This window comes from Lepisosteus oculatus, chromosome 9 (genome assembly GCF_040954835.1).
Source record: "Lepisosteus oculatus isolate fLepOcu1 chromosome 9, fLepOcu1.hap2, whole genome shotgun sequence".
In the NCBI taxonomy this organism is placed as follows: Eukaryota; Metazoa; Chordata; class Actinopteri; order Semionotiformes; family Lepisosteidae; genus Lepisosteus; species Lepisosteus oculatus.
The window spans coordinates 37719200-37738674 of record NC_090704.1 but is presented as its reverse complement, the minus strand read 5'-3'; the positions used below and the strand labels follow the sequence as shown (position 1 = coordinate 37738674).

The window sequence follows — 19475 nt, the reverse complement described above, 5'->3', positions numbered from 1 at the left end:
ATTTAAAATCAAAAGACCTTAATAATCAAACCTGTAATAATGCACTATAGCTTATGAACAAACTGCTGTTTTTGAAAATAAAAATACTTTAAAATTAAAATTAAAACAAGCAACTATCATTTCTGGTCATCTTTATATATAAAGAATATACTGTACCATTTTTCCAGTTTTGTTCTATAGATAAATATTAAATATGTAGTGCATAATGTATGTTTCAATTCATACAGTATTAAAAAGCAAAAGGTACAAAACGTCTTAGAATAAAAGTGCTTAAAATACTGCCTCTTTCATATTTCATATCTGAACCAAACAGCTGTTCAAATTGTGTCATTTAAAAATAATTTGAGACACTCCACTTTCACCATTCTCTCAAGAAGCTAGAACACTTAGTCCTAGTAATATTAGCACTCACTAGCAGTTTTAAAAATTATTTACAGTGGTTCCTAACTCAACTGTTAGTGAATCACAGTCTTTACCATTTTTTATTATTGGTCCCATAAGTAATTCCTAGCCTAATCAGGTTTAAGGAAAAAGAATTATAGAAGTATCGGTTGTGTTGCAATAGTAAGTAAGCCATTACCGATGCTCTTGAATGTGCAGCATATTAACAAGTTGAAGAAACTGAAGTTATAACAAAGCTGTTAAACATCAAAATACAGAAACAGGCTTACACCTTCACACAAAAAATTAAGTTGATAACTCATCCATCCTTTTTCTCACTGATTCTTCCATTTTAGGGTCATAGGGGAGCCAAAGCCTATCCCAGCACACAATGGGTGCAAGGCAGGATATACACTGGATGGGATGCCAGTCCATCGCAGAGAACACACAGACACCAGGTCCAGTTTTCCCAGAAGCTAATTAACCTACCAGCATGTCTTTGGACTGTGGGAGGAAACCGGAACACCCAGAGGAAAATCCATACTAACAATGGGAAAGCATACAAACTCCATGCAGATAGCACCGCAGGTTTAGAATTGAACCCAGGGCCCCAGTCCTACAAAGCTGCATGCAAACCACTGTGCCAACATGCCACGTGCCAAGTTGGTAAATTGTTTTTTTTTTTTATTTTAATCTGACAATAGGGAATGTTTAACCAAGAAAAGGAAACCATTGTACTGTATGTTTATTAGAATATTCTTTGGCTATATGCAGATATGTACAAAACAAAATATGCCATGTCATGCATTTGGTGTACAGGCACAGCCACTGTTACTGAACTTGACACTAATTTATATGAATTTGGTAAATAATTATTTTAGATGGCCATGTCCTTGACTTATTCTTGATATTGTCAAACATGCAGCCTATGGAATTTATTTATAAAATATTGCCAATTAAACACATAAAAAATGCATAAGGCCTATAAGGAATGCAAACACCTTTTTGATGTTTTGAAACTGATAATTTGATTGTAACAAGATATGTTAGAATAGGATTAATCTAGTTGGCTATTAATGATGTAGAGTTTAGTAACCAGTACCTAAGCAATCCAATCTGCGATAGTGCTCACATAAGCTTTAACAATAATGTTTCACTCTCCTCATTTTTGACAGCTGAAAGTGAAAGATGGACTTCAAGCTGTGAAGACAACCACCACTGAAACTACACATTTAAGTATTTAGCAAACAATCTGCTAAAATACAAAACTCCAAATGGACAATGACACCCTACCGTGTGCAGTGTGAACTGAACAGATATTTGAAGAACAGGTTTGGGGTTTCATGTATAGGCTGTAGCAATGTGACTGTATACAGTATGTCACTTCTTTTTAATTACAAGAAAGGATGCACCTTCCAGCATAAAACAGTAGCCTGGAGTCATTCTGTTTGAATGACATGAAAAACAGAGTAAATAGGTAAAGCAGAAAGAAAACGTGTATTGCAGGCAAAGATGTGGTGATAAGAAAGTACTGAGCACTTTAATAGTCATATGGGCTTGTTACGTCCCAGTGTGTGTTCTGTGTGTGTTTTTTCTGTTATGTCCACACTCTTGACCCTTGATTGTTCTCCCTTCCCCATTGGCCCACCATTACACCACACTTTCAGTATGACGTCATCATCAATTAGCTCTCAGCCAATCAGAACACATCTTATTCAGTATATAACCTGGAGGTTTTCAGCAAGGAGAGGCCTTTCGTTTGACTTCGGTCCCGTTCGGTTTTGGTTATCGCTTCGCTTCGCTCCTGGTTATTGCTTCGGCTTCGTTTGTTGGTTTGTTTTGCTTTGTGTGTGTGTATTTTCGTATAGCTTCGGCTTTGTTGTTTTGTTGGATTTACGTTAGTTTCTTTGTACTTTCATTTGTTTGTGTGTTCATCCTTGTTTTGTCATTACCTTGCCCCAGTGTTACATGTTCAACTTTTGTGTTCTTTTTGTACCCTGCTCCTATTTATTACTCTGGTTTTCCCTTATTTGTCTTCCTGGTTCACTTGTGTTTTTGTGTGAACTTTTGTATATAAGGTTAGTTTAGGTTGTTGGGTACACTTACACACTTAGTAGATTTTGTATTAGTACACTAGTTTAGTACGGGTGAGTGCCGTTTCTCTTGTATGGTTTTGGGTAGTCTGCAGGTTAGCTAGGGTGTTGAAGACGCCGAAGACCGTGTGTTTCGGGTTTTCTTTTGTAGTCAGATTAGCTTTCCCTCACTGTCCTAGCCAGCTCCATTTTTGTTTGTTATTTTCTTTCCTTTGGCACCACTCTAGTTCCTTACCCTTATCACGTTTCCTAGTCCCTCACCAAAACTCTCCCTGCTTCCAAAAGAATTATCCTAAATGTTACACCCCTTTTCCCCTAGACACTTGGGGTCGTAACAGGGCTATATAACACTTGGAAGAGACTTGCAAATAACACTATAATTGCATTTACAAAACACATATACACAGTTTTTATTACTTAAAGCCAACTTAAATCATTCAACTTTCTACTTGGATCTATTGAAAAACAAATAAAAGCCTTAGAGTGCAGAATGAGTCTGTATTACTGATGGAAAATTAATGAATGAGCACATTTTGGATAGTTCAGCTTTAGGGACACACTCACAAGTGCCTAAATTGACTGTAAAGACTTAAACCCCTGTAGGAGGCTCCATTAACCAAACCATCTTAGGGCTTAGATAGCAACCCACTCCAAGTGCATTAGCATAGTTAGTAAAGATACATGTTGGAAAAAAAATCAATACTGGATGGAACAAGAAGTATTCCCGGGAAATAACGGTAAAAACACCTAAGATATTAAACATGATGACTCATCAATTAGTGAGCTGCATTTCATCTGAAAGCATCTAAGATTAAAGATATACCTTACAGACATTAGCCTCTGAAAAGCTTTTAACCCAAACTCAAAATGTATTCCACCTTATCAAAAAAACACTTTTAGTAATCGAGTATTTTTTGTTCTATAGCATAGGAATAACTCCAATTAAAGAGCACATATCGAAGACAAATATGGAGTAAAAAATGCTAAACTCATAATTTTTGCTTTTCCCCTCAGCTGTACACATTAATGAGCTATAAAATAATTAAAGTCAGCAAATGCTTTAGTATTTGCTGTTTGGGGCTCGGTCTTTTGGGGGATTGAGAAAATTTCAGTGGGAGCCTAATCTATTCCTGCAGATGTGATTTTTGAGCTGAAGCATGCCTTCGTAATCATGCGCATATTAATAAATAGATACAGTGGGGATACTTTTTTTTAAACTTATTAGCAAGATTTATGTGGTAATAATAAACATGCAGCATGTGACACTAACACACCAAAGGTGCTGACATTAGTAAACCAGATCTTTTGTGGCCTCATTGTAAATGATGCAAAGTACTGCTTTACAATGTGCTATACTCAGGTCAACTTATGTGCAGAATACTGTATTATATATATATGTGATTTATTTTATTTCTTATTTTTCCTGTAAATATTTTCTCAACATTGTTCCCTGCGGTACTGTTTCATAATATGTTCAAAGTTAGGATTCTAAGCATATTTTCCTTCCATTTATTCACTGCAACAGTGAGCAGTTTTTGTCTGACCTAGAAACTTTTTAAGGCCTGTTAAAAACTAGAATGTTCTGGCTTTCACCAGATGAACAGCCTGTGCTTTTCAAATAGGGAATGAGAGCATGTCACCTGTGCAGATGTGCTGTTCAGTTTCTGAAGTCCATTTTCCAAGCGTTCCATCTTGGCTGCCAGTTCCTTGCTCTTCTTTGCCAGAAGGTTCTGGTACAGCTTTATCTGCTCCAGGAAGGACTTAGGAGTGGTGTAGTTAAACCGACGGTCACTAGCCAGGTAACTTTTGGAGTTCTCATTCACACTGGTGTGAACATAAGCCATAAATTTGCTAACTGATTCCTTTACTGCTGGCTGAAAGATAGTAAATTTGCCAAGAGAAGAAAAGTAAAATAAAATATCTTGTTTATAGGTTGTAGCAATGATCAATTTCAATGTATATTTGGTTAATTTGATAAAAAAGGGAAAAGGCATTGTGCATGTTGGTTATAAATAATATAGATATAGATAATAATAATAGAGTTTGAGCTTTCTGTTTACTAATACATAAACTGATACCCAATGAGCATCAGAGACTGTGACGAGTAAAAGTCTCTTTAAACAGATGAGACGTGACTAGCTGGTTATAAAGATTTTATATTTTATAAAGATTGTTTTATATTATGTCTTTGTATGTATAATTGAATATCAAATGAGCATCACAACAGTAAAATCAATTTAAACAGTACAGCCTTGACTGACTGTTTTGGTTTGGACAGTTACATTTCTTAAACAGGACATTTTACAAAATGATTAATAGTCTTTCCTCATCTGGCCATTGAATGAAAAAAAGGAAATGATAAAAAATACTGGCCAGTGCATTTGATCCTGGCATCCACTCAAGCTGTCTTCTTTTATCTATACAGTTAGCAGGGAGTACAGGTTTTAAGCTACTAGATTTTGACTCAGGTGAGAAGTGCCAGCACTTCTCTGATTTGACATATTTGACTCGGTGCCCACCTCAATGTTTTCTGTCTCCTGGAGAAAGCGCAAGCTGACAGATTCCAATGCTTCTTGCGGCCACTCATGGAACCAGTTAATAGCCGTGCAATTCACTACAGCAGGGAACTTTCTGCTGCGTACCCTCAGCTTGTTTCCCACAGGTGAGAAACACAGGGCAACCTAAAAAAGAACAGCAAAGTAAAATCATAGTTATTAATGCATCATCTCAGCTAATTATAGATTTGGAATCTTTTATGAAATCAAAATACATTTGATTTGAACAGCAAGGTGGCTTTGCTTTTCAGACCTTCAGTTAAAGCATTCCAATTTAGGATAAAATAACAAGCCTCCACAGCAGTCCAGTAAATAACAATAATCTCAAGGCATTATGCTTCTGTCCCATCAAAAAGAGGACATCTTTTAAATTTTCTTCTCTGGTTTTCCCGACGAAAAAAGAAATCATCTAAAATTCTGATATTATACAAAACTGCTGATTTTTAATTTCCAAACAATGTTCGGTTCGTATTTTGAAATCTGATTTTGAATCGGATACATTCCCATATCAGCAATCATTATCATGTCTTGCCTTTCTTGTTTTTATGGCCCATCTACTGCATCCTAATCACAGCCCCAGTCACGGTCCTTGACATAGGCTAGCTCTTTCCAGACAAAATGGTTTTCAAACAACTAAAAGCTATAAAAGCAATTCGCTGTTTAAATGTGTGGTTTTAGAGGCACAGCAACCACGAAAAATAATGTAGCTTTAGAGTTTCAGGTCCAGCTTCTTTGGAAAACAAAGAGAGAAATAGTCTTCTTAAATGGCAACAAACACAAAAGCTGTATCCTTCCCTGTAAATATTACCAAGCGAAATAATGGATATGAAAAAAAATACAGACAGGCTTGTGTTTTTTTTTCTTAACTATTAAATAAGCCCTAGAAAATATGAATAAAACAGACAGAATGGATTAATTAACTCCAGGAAGAACAGCAAGCCTCTGAAAGACAAAAGCTGTAGTGGAAATGCTACTTGACATGTCTTTCTGCAACGAGTGGCAAATAGATAATGTGATGTACTGCATTAAAAAAGAGAGAATATGATGACACTTGTGTCAAATGAACTGTAGGGCAAAAGATTCATTTTTAAATTCTTTATTATTCTTCTGCCTACTAAATATTGCCAATTAGAATTGTACAGCCAACAGATCATTAATCAAAGGCTCTAAATCTCCTGAGCTTTGTTTTAGATTGACTGCTTTTTCAATTAGAAAACAGAATATCTTGCAGTACACTAATGTCCCAATTACAACAGAATACAAAAAAGAACAAATAAACTAAATTGATTTTGATCGACATAGAATTAAGGAAAATGTCCATTCTGGTTTCAGTATACAATTCAATGTCTTGCTCAACTGAATAATGTACCTGGAGCTTAAGAAAATAAAAACAACACTGGCATACTTCTGTTAATACTTTGTCTAATCTATCTTTCACTGGACATCAAAATCTGTACATGTAACACTTGTTAAGTGGTCTTCCTTTAAATCAAAACAAGGGTGCACTTTTCATTGCTACTATTAGTAGATTGAAGCTACAATGACATGCTATGAAAAATGTCTTAATTTCATATGGATTGGGCAATTTAACTCTAGCTGACTGTATCTTTTTAGTGGAGTAATTTAATAGAAAGAAATGAGGATGTGCTGGTCCAAGCATACATAAGCAACTAGAAACTGAATTCAACTTAGTTAACGAATTTTGTACATACAGTAGAAACACAAAAGAATAAAGAGGATGATAACCAAGCACACCTTGAGCTGTCTCCGAACACGATCAATGAAGAACTTCCAGCAGTTTTCTCTTGTGTCCAACAATCCCAGGCCCTTGACCTCATTCCTTACACCAGAGATAATGTTTTCAACCTCATCGTCAGGAAACAAATCTGGGATTTCTCCTGTGGTTATATACAGTACATATGGTTGACAGTAATTTAGGACAAAATGTCTAAATAGCAAAGTCCAAACATATTATAGGAAATTCACTTGTACAATGCAAGTAAAAATTACAGTACTGTAAATTAAAGAACTGTAATATGTGTAAAGGTATATTACTAATCACAGTCATGCAGTGTAAGGTTATTGAAATACTGTGTTGTCCATTTTGACTTTAATTGACTTTGCCAGGGTTTGAAACTATATATTGCAGAGAAGTTACCAAGAAAAGAAATATGTTGAGGACAAATCAGGTCTACTACAATAACATATCATAAGAAACGTACTTTGGCAGCTGTAGTGCTAGGTATTTGTCAATATCTTCACAGATATGGCATGGTATGCATTAAATCTCATGGTTTTTAAATATTTCTAAATTTCCAGTAGGCTCATAGATTTTATGCCCATGCACTGTAATCTCCATCTTGACTCAGTCTAGAATATTAATGTGTGTAATAATCTTAATATACTGGGCATCAAAAGAAACATATCACACTATTCTACCATGAATGTTTTTTTAAATACATAAATTCTGCATATTGATTAATTGTTGTTGACATAATTTGGATTCATTGATCATTCATGGTTAACTGTGACACATTTGAGTGCATAAGAAATAAATCACTGTATTACTGACAGAGATGATTGGGCACAAATCGTGAGGCAATTTAACCTATTGAATGTTATGGAACCGGTATGCCCCATTGATCAAGAGACCAATGCAATTGTGGCACTGGTATGTTGAGCAAGGTCACAGATGGAGTTGCCAGCAGGGGAGCCAAGTTCTCTTGAGCAAAGAATCAAGGTTTGGTGCAGATCTTCCTGAATCAATTGACGAGTTTAAATGTAATAGTCTGGACAGGAGTGACTAGAACTCCAGTAGTGATACAGTGCTACACTGCTCACATTATGGGACCTGACTTACTGATTTTCTTGCAGGCTTATCTTGACATGACAAAATTCCAGCCGAACAATACAAGTGCTCATATAGCTCATGTAATAGCAGCTTTCTTACAAGAAGAGAATGTGACAGCTACTGTATATCGTGAATTCCCTAATTAGCCAACTTACTGTAAGATGTTATTAAAATCTGTGGGATGATTTATGTAACGTGTGGCATGAAGGGCTAAGACACCAGTGAACAGGCACATGTTTGTCCGTGATCTATGAGAGGAATGAGATAGAATCTCACAGTGCACACAATGCAAGAGCATGACAGTATATTAAATGTATGGATATGTGTGAAAAAATCATACAGTAACTACACGTGGGTGAATGAAAATGTAGTTGGATTTTCTACATATGGTACTGAAACCATCTGCCCACATGCCATATTGCTAGAATCTCAGTTCTCTATGTTAAACAATGCCAAAAGGATTTATTTAACTTTTTTCCCCAAATAGCACCACAGTGATACACTTTAATGTAAATGACTCTCATGCTGAAATTTCAGTTAGTTTTCTTTGTGCTTCTACCTGCTTCAATAAAGAGATTAGAGTCCTGGAAATGCAAAATTTTAGAATCGCACTTTAAAATGAACCAATTTTTTTTTCCTAATCAATACTGTCCATCTATTTTCTAACCTCTTTCTCCAATACAAAGACACGGGGGAGCCAGAGCCTCCCCAGCAAATAATGACCGCAAGGCAGGGTACACCCTGGACAGGACTTCAGTTCATCCCAAGATAGACACACAGACACAGACAGGCTCACACTCGCAACAGGGACAGCTTTCCCAGAAGCCAATTAACCTACCAATATGTCTTTGGACTGTGGGAAGAAACCAGAGCACAAGGAGGAAAGCCACTCAAACACGGGGAGAACATTCAAAATTCATGCAGACAGCACCCCAGGTCCGGAATTGAACACAGAGTCAGTGTTAACCACTGCATCCCTCTAATCAAACCGATCCAGATTATGCTATACACTTGGTGTTGTAAAGAGAGTTTTTAATCAGTTAAAATCAATCTAGTTTAATTTTATATTTCATTGTATCATTAACATTGTATAACCAAAATACATGTATGCAGTATTCATAATTGTTTTCTATTATCATGCTACATTCTTCCTTTGGATGAATTTAAAAATACAAGAAGTTAAAAGAAGCAAACATAGTGGATCAATGTGCTCTTGGATAATGGTGAACTTTATCTTAATTACAATTTTATTATTTTATTTGGGAGAAATATTAAATTCTGTAGGTTATAAATGGAGTGAAGACATTGTTTTTATTAATATAAAATGTATTATAAAAAGTGCAGCGTAAAAAAAACCCAAATCTGACATTTCTTTTCCCAAACAATTGTAATTAACAGGGCACAACTATGATTGCTCCTCTAATAACTTCCAGCTCTTGTTTAATAAAATGTAACTCAAAATATTAACTTGATTTTATATCAAATGAAAATTGCCAGTTATTTTTTATTTTAAGTTTAGAATTATGAAGTGTATTATTAAACATGAACTGCAAGCTTTCAGTAGACTTTCAAAATATTTATTTGGTATGTTGTAAGACCAGTTTATAGCTGTTCATTATTCTATTCGTATGCATATTCTACAGAGATAAAGAAAGCTGCTTAGTCTGGTCAGCTTTTTATAAGAAAACCCTTACAGATAAGGTTATTCCTTAGCATATCAGGGAGGTGGCATTTCAATGGGGGGAAAACATTAAAATACTGTACACATAATGCTATATTCACTATGAAAATGTAGTAATTTTCCTTAATCATGCAAAAACCTCTAAGGCCTTTTGCATACAGAAATGGTTCTGACAGAGACATTTCAACAATTCTGTTTCACATCCCACTGAGTCTGCTTCCTGTGGGACTGCTTAAAATGTCTTGAAATCTATGGGCAGTGAGGAGGAAATAAACCCATTACTCTCTGAGTGTAACACAAAACCTGTATACGCCTCCTCATTTGTTAAAGGCAGTTTAGAAAAAAAAACATTTAACACATACAGTAAGTAAGTCATTTAATCAATTTAAGATCAGTGAATTTTCAACAATGACAAAAATTCTTCATCAATTAATCTATTCTGCCCATGCACCATGGCGAAACCCCCGCATTAAAAACCAACTACATAGAGATACACAGAGAGAATATCTTAAAAGAATACGAGAACGAATTGCGGGTAGTGAGTAAATGCAAAATTGTCTAGAAGCTGCATGTTAAATATGGTGTCTCTGACAGTTGCGCTTCTGATTTTATCCTGCTGTGATGGGTTTTCCTATGTATTGTTTGCTTTTTAAGGATTTCTTTGAGGTAATAATTCCTTACACTTATATAGTGCTTTTCTGGACACTCCACTCAAAGCACTTTACAGGTAATGGAGACTCCCCTCCACCACCACCAATGTGCAGCATCCACCAGGATGATGCGATGGCAGCCATAATGCACCAGTACACTCACTACACACCAGCTATCAGTGAGGAGGAGTACAGAGTGATGAAGCCAATTCATGGGGATTATAAGGAGGCCATGGCTGGTAAAAGCAAGGGAGAAATCTGGGCAGGACACCGAAGTAACACCTCTACTCTTTTCAAGAAACACCTCAGGAATTTTAATGACCACAGAGAGTCAGGACCTCAGATTTAAGTCTCATCTGAAAGAAGGTGTCTTTTTACAGTTTAGTGTCCCCATCACTATGCTGGTGTATGAGGACCCACACAGACTGCGGGTTGAGCACCCCCTACTGGCCTCTCTAATAACTCTTCCAGTAGCAACCGTAGCTTTCCCAGGTCTCCTATTCAAGTAGTGACCAGGTTCATACTTGCTTAGCTTCAGCGAGTTGCCAGTTGTGAGCTGCAGGGTGATATGGCTGCTGTCGAGGTGTTTTGCATAATGTAATGCATCAATTGTATATTATGACATATCTGTGTAGACTTTCAACAGCTACAGTATATTATACAACAAGATATTGATGAAATCAGAAAAGGGCATTACATCAAAATCAGAACTGAAACATGGTGCGTAGTGTTACAGAATAAGTGCATGTGATTTCTGGACTAGGTTGGTAAGGTTGGCCATGAATCAAGAAGCACCTACAATCTACTCAAATGAAAAGTATTAGGTATTGACATGAAGGATGACCGCGTCTTACTGTACTGTACATAACTCTTCTTATGTTCAAACATGTTAAAAATAAATAGGAAACAATTTTTTTTCATATTAATGTTTTAAATAAAACCAACATTTTTCACATATTAATTAATAATAAAATACTGTTATACATAACATATACCGTAGTTCAACACAGGACTACTAAAGTAGTAATTTATTAGCGACATCGATTGATTTGTTGTTTCAAATAGAATTACGGACTCAAAATAAGGTCTTACCTGATGCTAAGAGGTCATTAACCAATACCAAGAACTTTTCATCTGCAACTTGGGCATCAGTCATTAAGAATACAGTGCCAACATTCTTGAGTCCAGCTTTTATGTACTGCGCAGCTAAATCATTCTAAGTCAAAGAAAACAAACATTTAAATCCATTATTACATCACAGCAATCTCACTGGCTAAACAGAATGCAAGGTTCTCTTAGCTTTTATAGAACGCAAGCTTTCATAGACATTAAATAGATCTGGTCATTTGTACATTAAAAAAGCTGCTCTCACTTTTCAAGGATTACCCTATGTTTGCATTTATGTCTACATTTCTGTGCTGATGCACAATTTTAGTTGCAGTCCTTTCAAGCTAATCGCTTCATTAATATCAAGGATTTCACAGTATCCAAAGAAAAAAAAAACTTGGATAAAAAAAAAACTCATTTGCCAAAAGTACTTGAATGTATGGCAATCACATTCTTTCCATGTTCAAGTGCCTCACAGATATTAAAAGATTTAATGAGACAGAAGGGGGAAATACGGTGAAAATATTTAATCAAGCCTTACCATTCATTAAACATGGACTTACCTTAAGATCAGGAATGCCGTACCCTTTCTTTAAAGTAATTTGAAAGACCTCCAAGGAGCTTATAAAGGCTGCCAGTCTTGTCAGGCTCTGTTTACCGCTGCCGCCCACACCAACGAGGAGAGCGTTCCCTCTGGGAGACTCCAGGATCCGGTTGATGCGGCAGCTACATTGGCAGCACGATAAGATTAAACAAGGAGGAAAACGTTTACTATCAAGTAGTGAAGCTATTACTTATGAGATTCATTAGAAGTTTTTTACTAACTAACCAACTAAACTGCAGAGACTGGCACAGATATTGGAATGAATGATATGTCAAGAACAGATTCTAAAAACAATTACACTTTGAACACTGAAACGCTCTAATGAACATCAAGGGTGCCACTTTTGATTTTTAAAACTAACCACGCCGGCAACTCAAATTTTAAAAAGTCAGAAACGTCTCTCTAATAAAATTATGGTTTCACTAGTTCTCCGGATGATTGCAAAATGGCATCACATACACTTTCACTCCTCTGTACCTACTTTGCATCAAGCTTCTTCTATCAGCCCACCTCTCACCTATGACTAACTGTCTTAAAAATTATCACTACCCTCACCTTATTACTGAGAAGCTGTGAAATTTTCAGCAAAAAATCAGTCAAAGTATTCAACAGCTGTTGATAAAAACTAGCATTATAGTGACAAATGGCCACAAAGCATACAGTCATGATCTGAGCCTGTAATCTCTTGGTCTGTAGGACACAATCAACAGAGCTGGGATGAGAATCTCAATAACATGTGTCTAATAATATCAATGACTGATACGGTAAAAAATACACCTCATATTTTCTTTTCTTCTAACCTGGTCAATTTGCTGTTCCAAGCTTCCCTAGAGTGCCACTGCTTAAGAAAACCACAGAAAGCAAAATGTGCTAACTCACTGGTTTTAACTAATGATGCAATTAATAATAAATCTAGAAAACATGCTTTGTTCGCCTTACATGTGTGACATGGCATCTTCAAAAAGGACAAGGTTCATGGCTGCATTGACTTCATTATAGTTGTCCAGCGCTTCCAGAAGTGTTTTGTTTAAGGTTTCCCATGACTGTATTGGCATGTATTTAGGCTCCCCAATTCCAGTGGCAAAATGACAGTACATATTCATTTTCTTTGTTTCCTCCAGGGTTTCTTCAATATCCTAATGTAAAACGAATAAGACATCTGCACTTTGCTAAATGCTTCTTGAAAATTATAATTATAAATACTTTTACTTAAATGGTGTACGTGACTTCCCATTGATTTCCTAAGAATTGTTTTGTATACAAAAGAAAATTTGTTAAATTAATCAAATGTACTCTATTCAATTACTCATGTTACAGCATGGCACTATGTGCTATGAATGCATGAGAGGTATGGATATGTTTCAGGAATAGGCATTACTGCTTTGGGAAGGCACACAGTAGTTGGCTCCATAATTGCAATAGGTCACAAATCAGGGGAGGCCTGTTAGGATGTTAGATAAGTATTTCAATTGTCTTCCTGAAATAAAATTATGGCAGGGTAATGCGTTGTAGACTCCCACATCTCTTAAAAAAGTCTCCTTGTCTCAGTTCTGAAATGTACTGTAATTCCCCATTCCCGAATTTTTTGCCCTGATTCATGTTTCACCATTGGTTCTAAGTAAGCTTGATGTGTTGATCGTGTCAATTGGGGACTATCAATTATCATAGATCAAAATGATACATAAAGGATACAGTACAGCAAACAACTCTTTTTCAAAGACAGCATCTTGAAGTTCAATGCTTTCTATCTTAAACACTTATAATTTATGTTTTGGCTACCTGCATGTAATACTGTACACTTGTCTATACTATATGTAATCTTCCAGGTGTTTGCCATATCTTAAGTGTTTCTTTTTATATTTGCCACACAGTGTCTACTGTGTTCATTTTGGGATCATCTCTAAACATTACTAATGTATTAACAATACTAGAATTTAGATAATATGAATTAAATGTTGTTTTATTTTTACTCCTGTGTAAACATTCCATGCTAAATTTAGGTGGTGATGGAGGAGAGTCCCCATTACCTCTAAAGTGCTTTGAGTGGAATGTCCAGAAAAGTGCTATATAAGTGTCAGGATTATTATTTTGATTTTTAAACCTGAGAAGCCAGGGTGTGCTGGGAATTGAAACATAAAAAAATGTTTTCCAATTTGCAGGACTCATGGACTACAGCCTGTCAGGACATGCAAGCATTTCTAATTAGCATTTGCACCATTTGCAACATCGGTCAGTGGTCTTCCAAAGCATTTTTGACCTAATGACCTAAAATGCTTTGAGTCCTCAAACTCTGAAAAGTCTCACCTCATAGAACTTTTTCACCATATCAGTTTGTATCTTATCAAAGATCTCAAAATCCTTTTCTTCAACCATCTTATCTCTGTAGACCCTGTTTGACTCATGCAGGTACAATTTCATCAAGTCTTGAGGAGTTTTTAAGCACTCGTTTGTAGAGAATAGAATGCCCTGAAAAAAGATTAAGTTTGAGATTAGATATATGACTTCTAAGACCTTCTTCTTTCACTTCAGAATATATTAGACTTTAGTATTATCATAAAGTTGACAGCGATAGATATACTTCAATATATTTGTTGGGCAAAATAAGGTCCAAACATTGTACAAACTGTAATAAGCTCTTAAGAAAATAAATATTGTTTGTTTTAAATACATTTTCTTATTTTAATCTTCAATTATAAATGTAATTAAAATTTTTCACTGCTTGATTGGGGTCATTGTGATAGATACAGTAGATACAGTTGTTGGCAATAAGCTATATCAAGGCAGAAAGATCCTTACCATGACAATGAGAAGTTTACAAGAAGGCCAGTCAACTACTATAAATTTAAACCCTTATTTGTTGAAGCTTCGCTCATCACACTGTGCATTTCTATAACTGCTTACCTGGCATTATTATCTAATAATTATTCACTTGTGTACTTTTTCTATTAATTGCTCAACCAATCCCACTATAAATTAAGAGTCATATACTTATTAAAAAGAACAAGTAATAGGCTTATTCCATGCTGAAAAGAGAAGAGAAGAGAAAAGAAAGAAAACAGAAAACGTTTTGGTTGTGGAGCCAAAGAAGGAGGCACCACAGCCAAAAACTTATGTTTTCTTTCTTCTCTTTTCAGCATGGAATATACCTGTTACTTGTTCCTTTGCAGCCTACACATGCTGACGCAGCTACCCACCTGAACCACTTATTAAAATCCATCTTTGCTTAATGTTATGTATAAGGCAGTATCAAAAATCTTTCAAACAAACACTTGCAATCTGGCTACCACACACTTTATTTTGGAAAGCCATTAAACTTTCACAGTAAGGGTCTAGTGCTTGGGTACTGTAGGTCCAGATCCAATATTTTTTCTTACATTTAAAAGCACTATTAAATGCACAAATTGTTTTATATATAATGTATAAGAGCCTGAGAGTTCAATGGAACTTAAATATTTATATTAATTCATTTTTAAAAAAGCAGATGAAGTAAAATATCAATTTATCACACCAAAATGCAAGCTATTATCTCTCTTCCATGGCTGACAAGGAAATCTGGCCTTAACTGGATCTCATTTCCAAGACTAATAAAAAAACTCCACAGGTAAAAGAAAGAAATAGACGAATTCCTCATGAAAACTCATCTGTGGGATCTCAAAGACAGTGAAAGGACTGGATTCAAGGGAAAATGAGCACATAAATAATACCAGGAGAGGAAATGTTCGGGCAGCAAGATGGAAGATCAGGGCATATCGGCATCTCATCAACGTGTGCAATTTAGTCCTTAAAATATGCAGCACAAAATACAGAAAGCGTACAGCCACCGCAAGAGCAGCACCACGGTATCAACTTTCAGATTCTAAATCTGCCTAGAAGTCTGTTTTTGCCAGGCTATCAGAACAAATGCATCAGGATGCTAAAGTATCACTAAGATGTCAACTTTGAGTGTCTGGATATGGCATCCCAAGTCGAGAAGGACATAGCCCCTACTGCGCATCACTATAGGCTCTCTGCTGGAAAAGTGTGACAGATTGACTCAAGAGACAATCATGATTGGATGCATCAGCAAATAATTATGTTAATTATAAAGGAAAAATTCCCCTGTCTCAGTTCGTGTCATGCATTTACTGTGGAATTCATTCTGACAACAAACCTGGGTGTTATACAGTACACTTCTTTGCTGCAGACAATGAGCAATTTCCTGTAATTACTATTCTCAGCAGTCATATTTTACACCTGGATGCACTTACAGAAAAGATGAATTAATGAATTAATGGAAATTCTCTGTGAAAAGGTGCTTTTATGGATTTAAAATACAATATATATTAAAGGATTCTTCTAAAAGAAAAGACATAGGTAAACAGGCAAATTAGATACTGTAGTTATATAATTTATTGACAAGATAGATAAGCAGATGCCAGAAAATATGAAAGATCTGCAGTTAATTTGGTAACAATGATCTGCAATGGCTGGGTTGTTGCAGTGCACCCTATTGTCATATTCTGTTAATGATTTATCATCCTGAAATGTCAAGCACATAGTATCATTAGAAAATCATATTCACCACATACAAGCGGATATGTGGCCCTTAAAAAGCCACTTTCCAAATCAATGACCATGCTTTAACTTAATGAAGGAACCTGAAACATCAGAATCACAATTTGTTTAAATCTGCAAGAATATAAGTGACAAGTATAAATTCCTAAATGGGGAAATGGGCGTGCTTTTGAAAGACAAGAGAACATTTTTGTTTAAAGAAAACCTCTCTTATGGCTTATAAAGGTCGGTGCCTCTGTAAATAGAATCCTAAGTGCTTGACATTTCAGGATTATAAATCATTAACAAAATATGATGATATCATGCCTTGCAACAACCTATCATTGCAGGTCATCATTACCAAATGAACTCTGTCGATCTCTCATTTTTAAAAAAAAACAGGCTCTAAGAATTAATGGGGTCACTGACACCATTCATCTCCTGTTAGTTTTCCACTGGGAGATTTAAACCTGTCATCGTGCCATTGGGATGATTACATGGTAGCCAAGCATGAAATTAAGATAGCAGGAGTCAGTTCCATTTCATCTACACCACAAGCCTCTGCCAATCTGTGGGATATAGATGTGGATACACATATATTGCGCATTATTTCTTATTTCTTCTGGTAGAATGAAAATGTGTGGTAAAACAGATGCTTCACATTTCACCAGCATTGATGCAAATCATAGCTGTCACTGCATCTGTACCAAAGGGCAAGGTCATTAGTCACAATATTGAATGCAATGTGACAGTTGTCTTCAGAATACATTGTTAAATGGTCCAAGTAATTGCAATGATTAGACATGCAAACAGTAAGGATTAATATTACCAACAACTTGTTAAATATACATGATCTAAAATGGCCAAATGTATAGTGTAACTTATGTCTAATTCATAAGACATTTTGTATATAACACGGATCTGGAAGATGCTCCTTCACACAAGTGTAAAAGAAATCATGAATAAAAAACCAAACTGAGCCTGAGTCTCACACGGACATGAAATATCTCATGACAGATATACTCTTCATTGTCTAAGAAAACTTTGAAAATAACAGAAAAATAAAATCAGCATTTCTTGAAATTAAATCTATTGCAAAATTGTGTAAACTACTGGAAAAATCTTTAAACTCTTTAAAAAAAGACTTTAAAAATCATGTAGTCTGTGCTACTACAGTATATAAATATGCTTGCAGAAAAAGTAGCTTCTTAGGAGATTCTGTGTTGTTTCAATGAGGGAAAGCAAAAACCTGCAGCAAAATGCTTACAGTAAACATATAAGCAACCCTAAACCACGGCAAAGCAGCTCAGCTTGCTGATGGGAATGTTTTTCTGCAATGCAAGTTTACACAATGGCAAAACAAAGAAACAACTAAAATACAGGCTGTTTTACTGTAAAAAGTAATGATCATTAAATAGATTAACAGATATGTATTGTCAGTCTAATGATAACTCTTCTATGAATTAGAATGGTACAAATGCTTTAATGCAATTCACAAAAGAAAAATCAGGTTGCATATGATTTTTATATTTTCTTTGATATCACATAACCCTCCACTTTACTAAAATTATTCCTTCTTCTGAGAACACGTCTTGTTTCAAGTATTTCAAAGTACATTAGAATAGTGAAAGCCAGCTCAATGAAGGAAATCAGGAATTCTGCAAGCTTTAAATCAATGTGCTGCACAGAAACAGAATGCGACAAGCTGCATATGCTGTACACTCAACACCAGCATAAATCTATGAATAACATGACGAGAAAGATGATTATACTAGCCTACATGTTGACACAACTGATTAGAATCCTTGAGACTCCATATTCCAAAATGGACACCTGAGGAGTTCCATCAGATTGCATCTCTGTTTTTAAGTGCAGTCAGAAGAGTGAAACATGAAACTCAGTAGCCAATAAATAAAAACAAACAGAGAACAACAGGAGTATAAAACAGCACTCTAAACAATTTTAACTAATTCGTTAAGGCAAAACACAAGGAAGCCCCATTGCTACAAGATATAATCCTGTTTAGATATGACTGATTTCTTACAAAATAAACAATGAAGTGAGTTTCAAATATATCACATTTTCGTATTAATGTTTTTACATAAAACTAACTGAAAATACACACTTTAGCTTTGTACACTGTATAATACAGGCCTTCATTACAGTAGTGGGAGACCCACAGGGACCCCCTGGGACCCAGGCAGGATCCCAGATATCTTAAGCTACGATCAAAGCAATGAGCAATTTAGTTTTTATGTGATCACTGAATGCAGGAGAAACAGTTTTTTTCTCATGAATTCCTAATCAAGGAATATTCCTATATCAAGGATATTCCACTGTCTATAACTTTATAAAAAAAAGACAGAAAACCTCTGAAAGTGAGGCAGTTTAATGCATTTTTTTCCACACTTCTGTGACTTGTTAAATCTGAAAAGAAGTATAAGATTAATTATTGTGATGCAGAATTCACAGTACTATATTTTGTAATCAGATTTAACTCTTATTGAAGTATTTGTCCATTCAAAAATGTGTTCAAAACCATATTATCTGTATTTTTCCATCAGTCCCAGGATACAATCAATGAATCCATAATGCCACATTTCTGTCATGAATGTCAGTCAATATTTTAAATGAGTAGAGAAACTTTATATAGAAAAAATGCTACAATGGTTCCATATAGCTCAGTAATAATTAGCTAATACCCACCACACACAGACCTAAATTTAAAGTAAAAAGTAAGCTGTTCTTATGAGACACTTATACCTTTTAAAATTAAATTTAGACAATCCTGTGCCAAAAGGAAACAGGGACATATTGCTTAACAAAAAATCAGCTGTTCATTTAGAATACAGTTCCTACATTAACATAAACAGACCGACTACGATCACGCTGTGCTATACAAATAGCACTCCTTACTTTCAGTACTCCAATAATAATGCTTGTGAGATGTTCACAAAACCTCCAGGGAAAAGGTGTCCTATATTCTTGAGACATTTATGACCTTGATTTTCAGTACAGCA

At 35.5% G+C, this 19475-nt stretch overlaps 1 protein-coding gene across 3 annotated transcripts in view; it reads right to left on the bottom strand.

The window, feature by feature from the left end:
* The window catches only part of dnah9 (dynein, axonemal, heavy chain 9), a 146143-nt gene that overhangs the window by 64145 nt on the left and 62523 nt on the right, over positions 1–19475 (bottom strand). For all 3 annotated transcript variants that reach the window (XM_006635123.3, XM_015356558.2, XM_015356557.2), the window contains 7 exons: positions 14227–14388; positions 12862–13058; positions 11882–12044; positions 11304–11427; positions 6785–6927; positions 4994–5155; positions 4115–4348 (listed from right to left, as the gene is read on the bottom strand). In XM_006635123.3, coding sequence (XP_006635186.2) covers positions 4115–4348; positions 4994–5155; positions 6785–6927; positions 11304–11427; positions 11882–12044; positions 12862–13058; positions 14227–14388 — 1185 coding nt within the window. The remainder of the gene's footprint in view (positions 1–4114; positions 4349–4993; positions 5156–6784; positions 6928–11303; positions 11428–11881; positions 12045–12861; positions 13059–14226; positions 14389–19475) is intronic.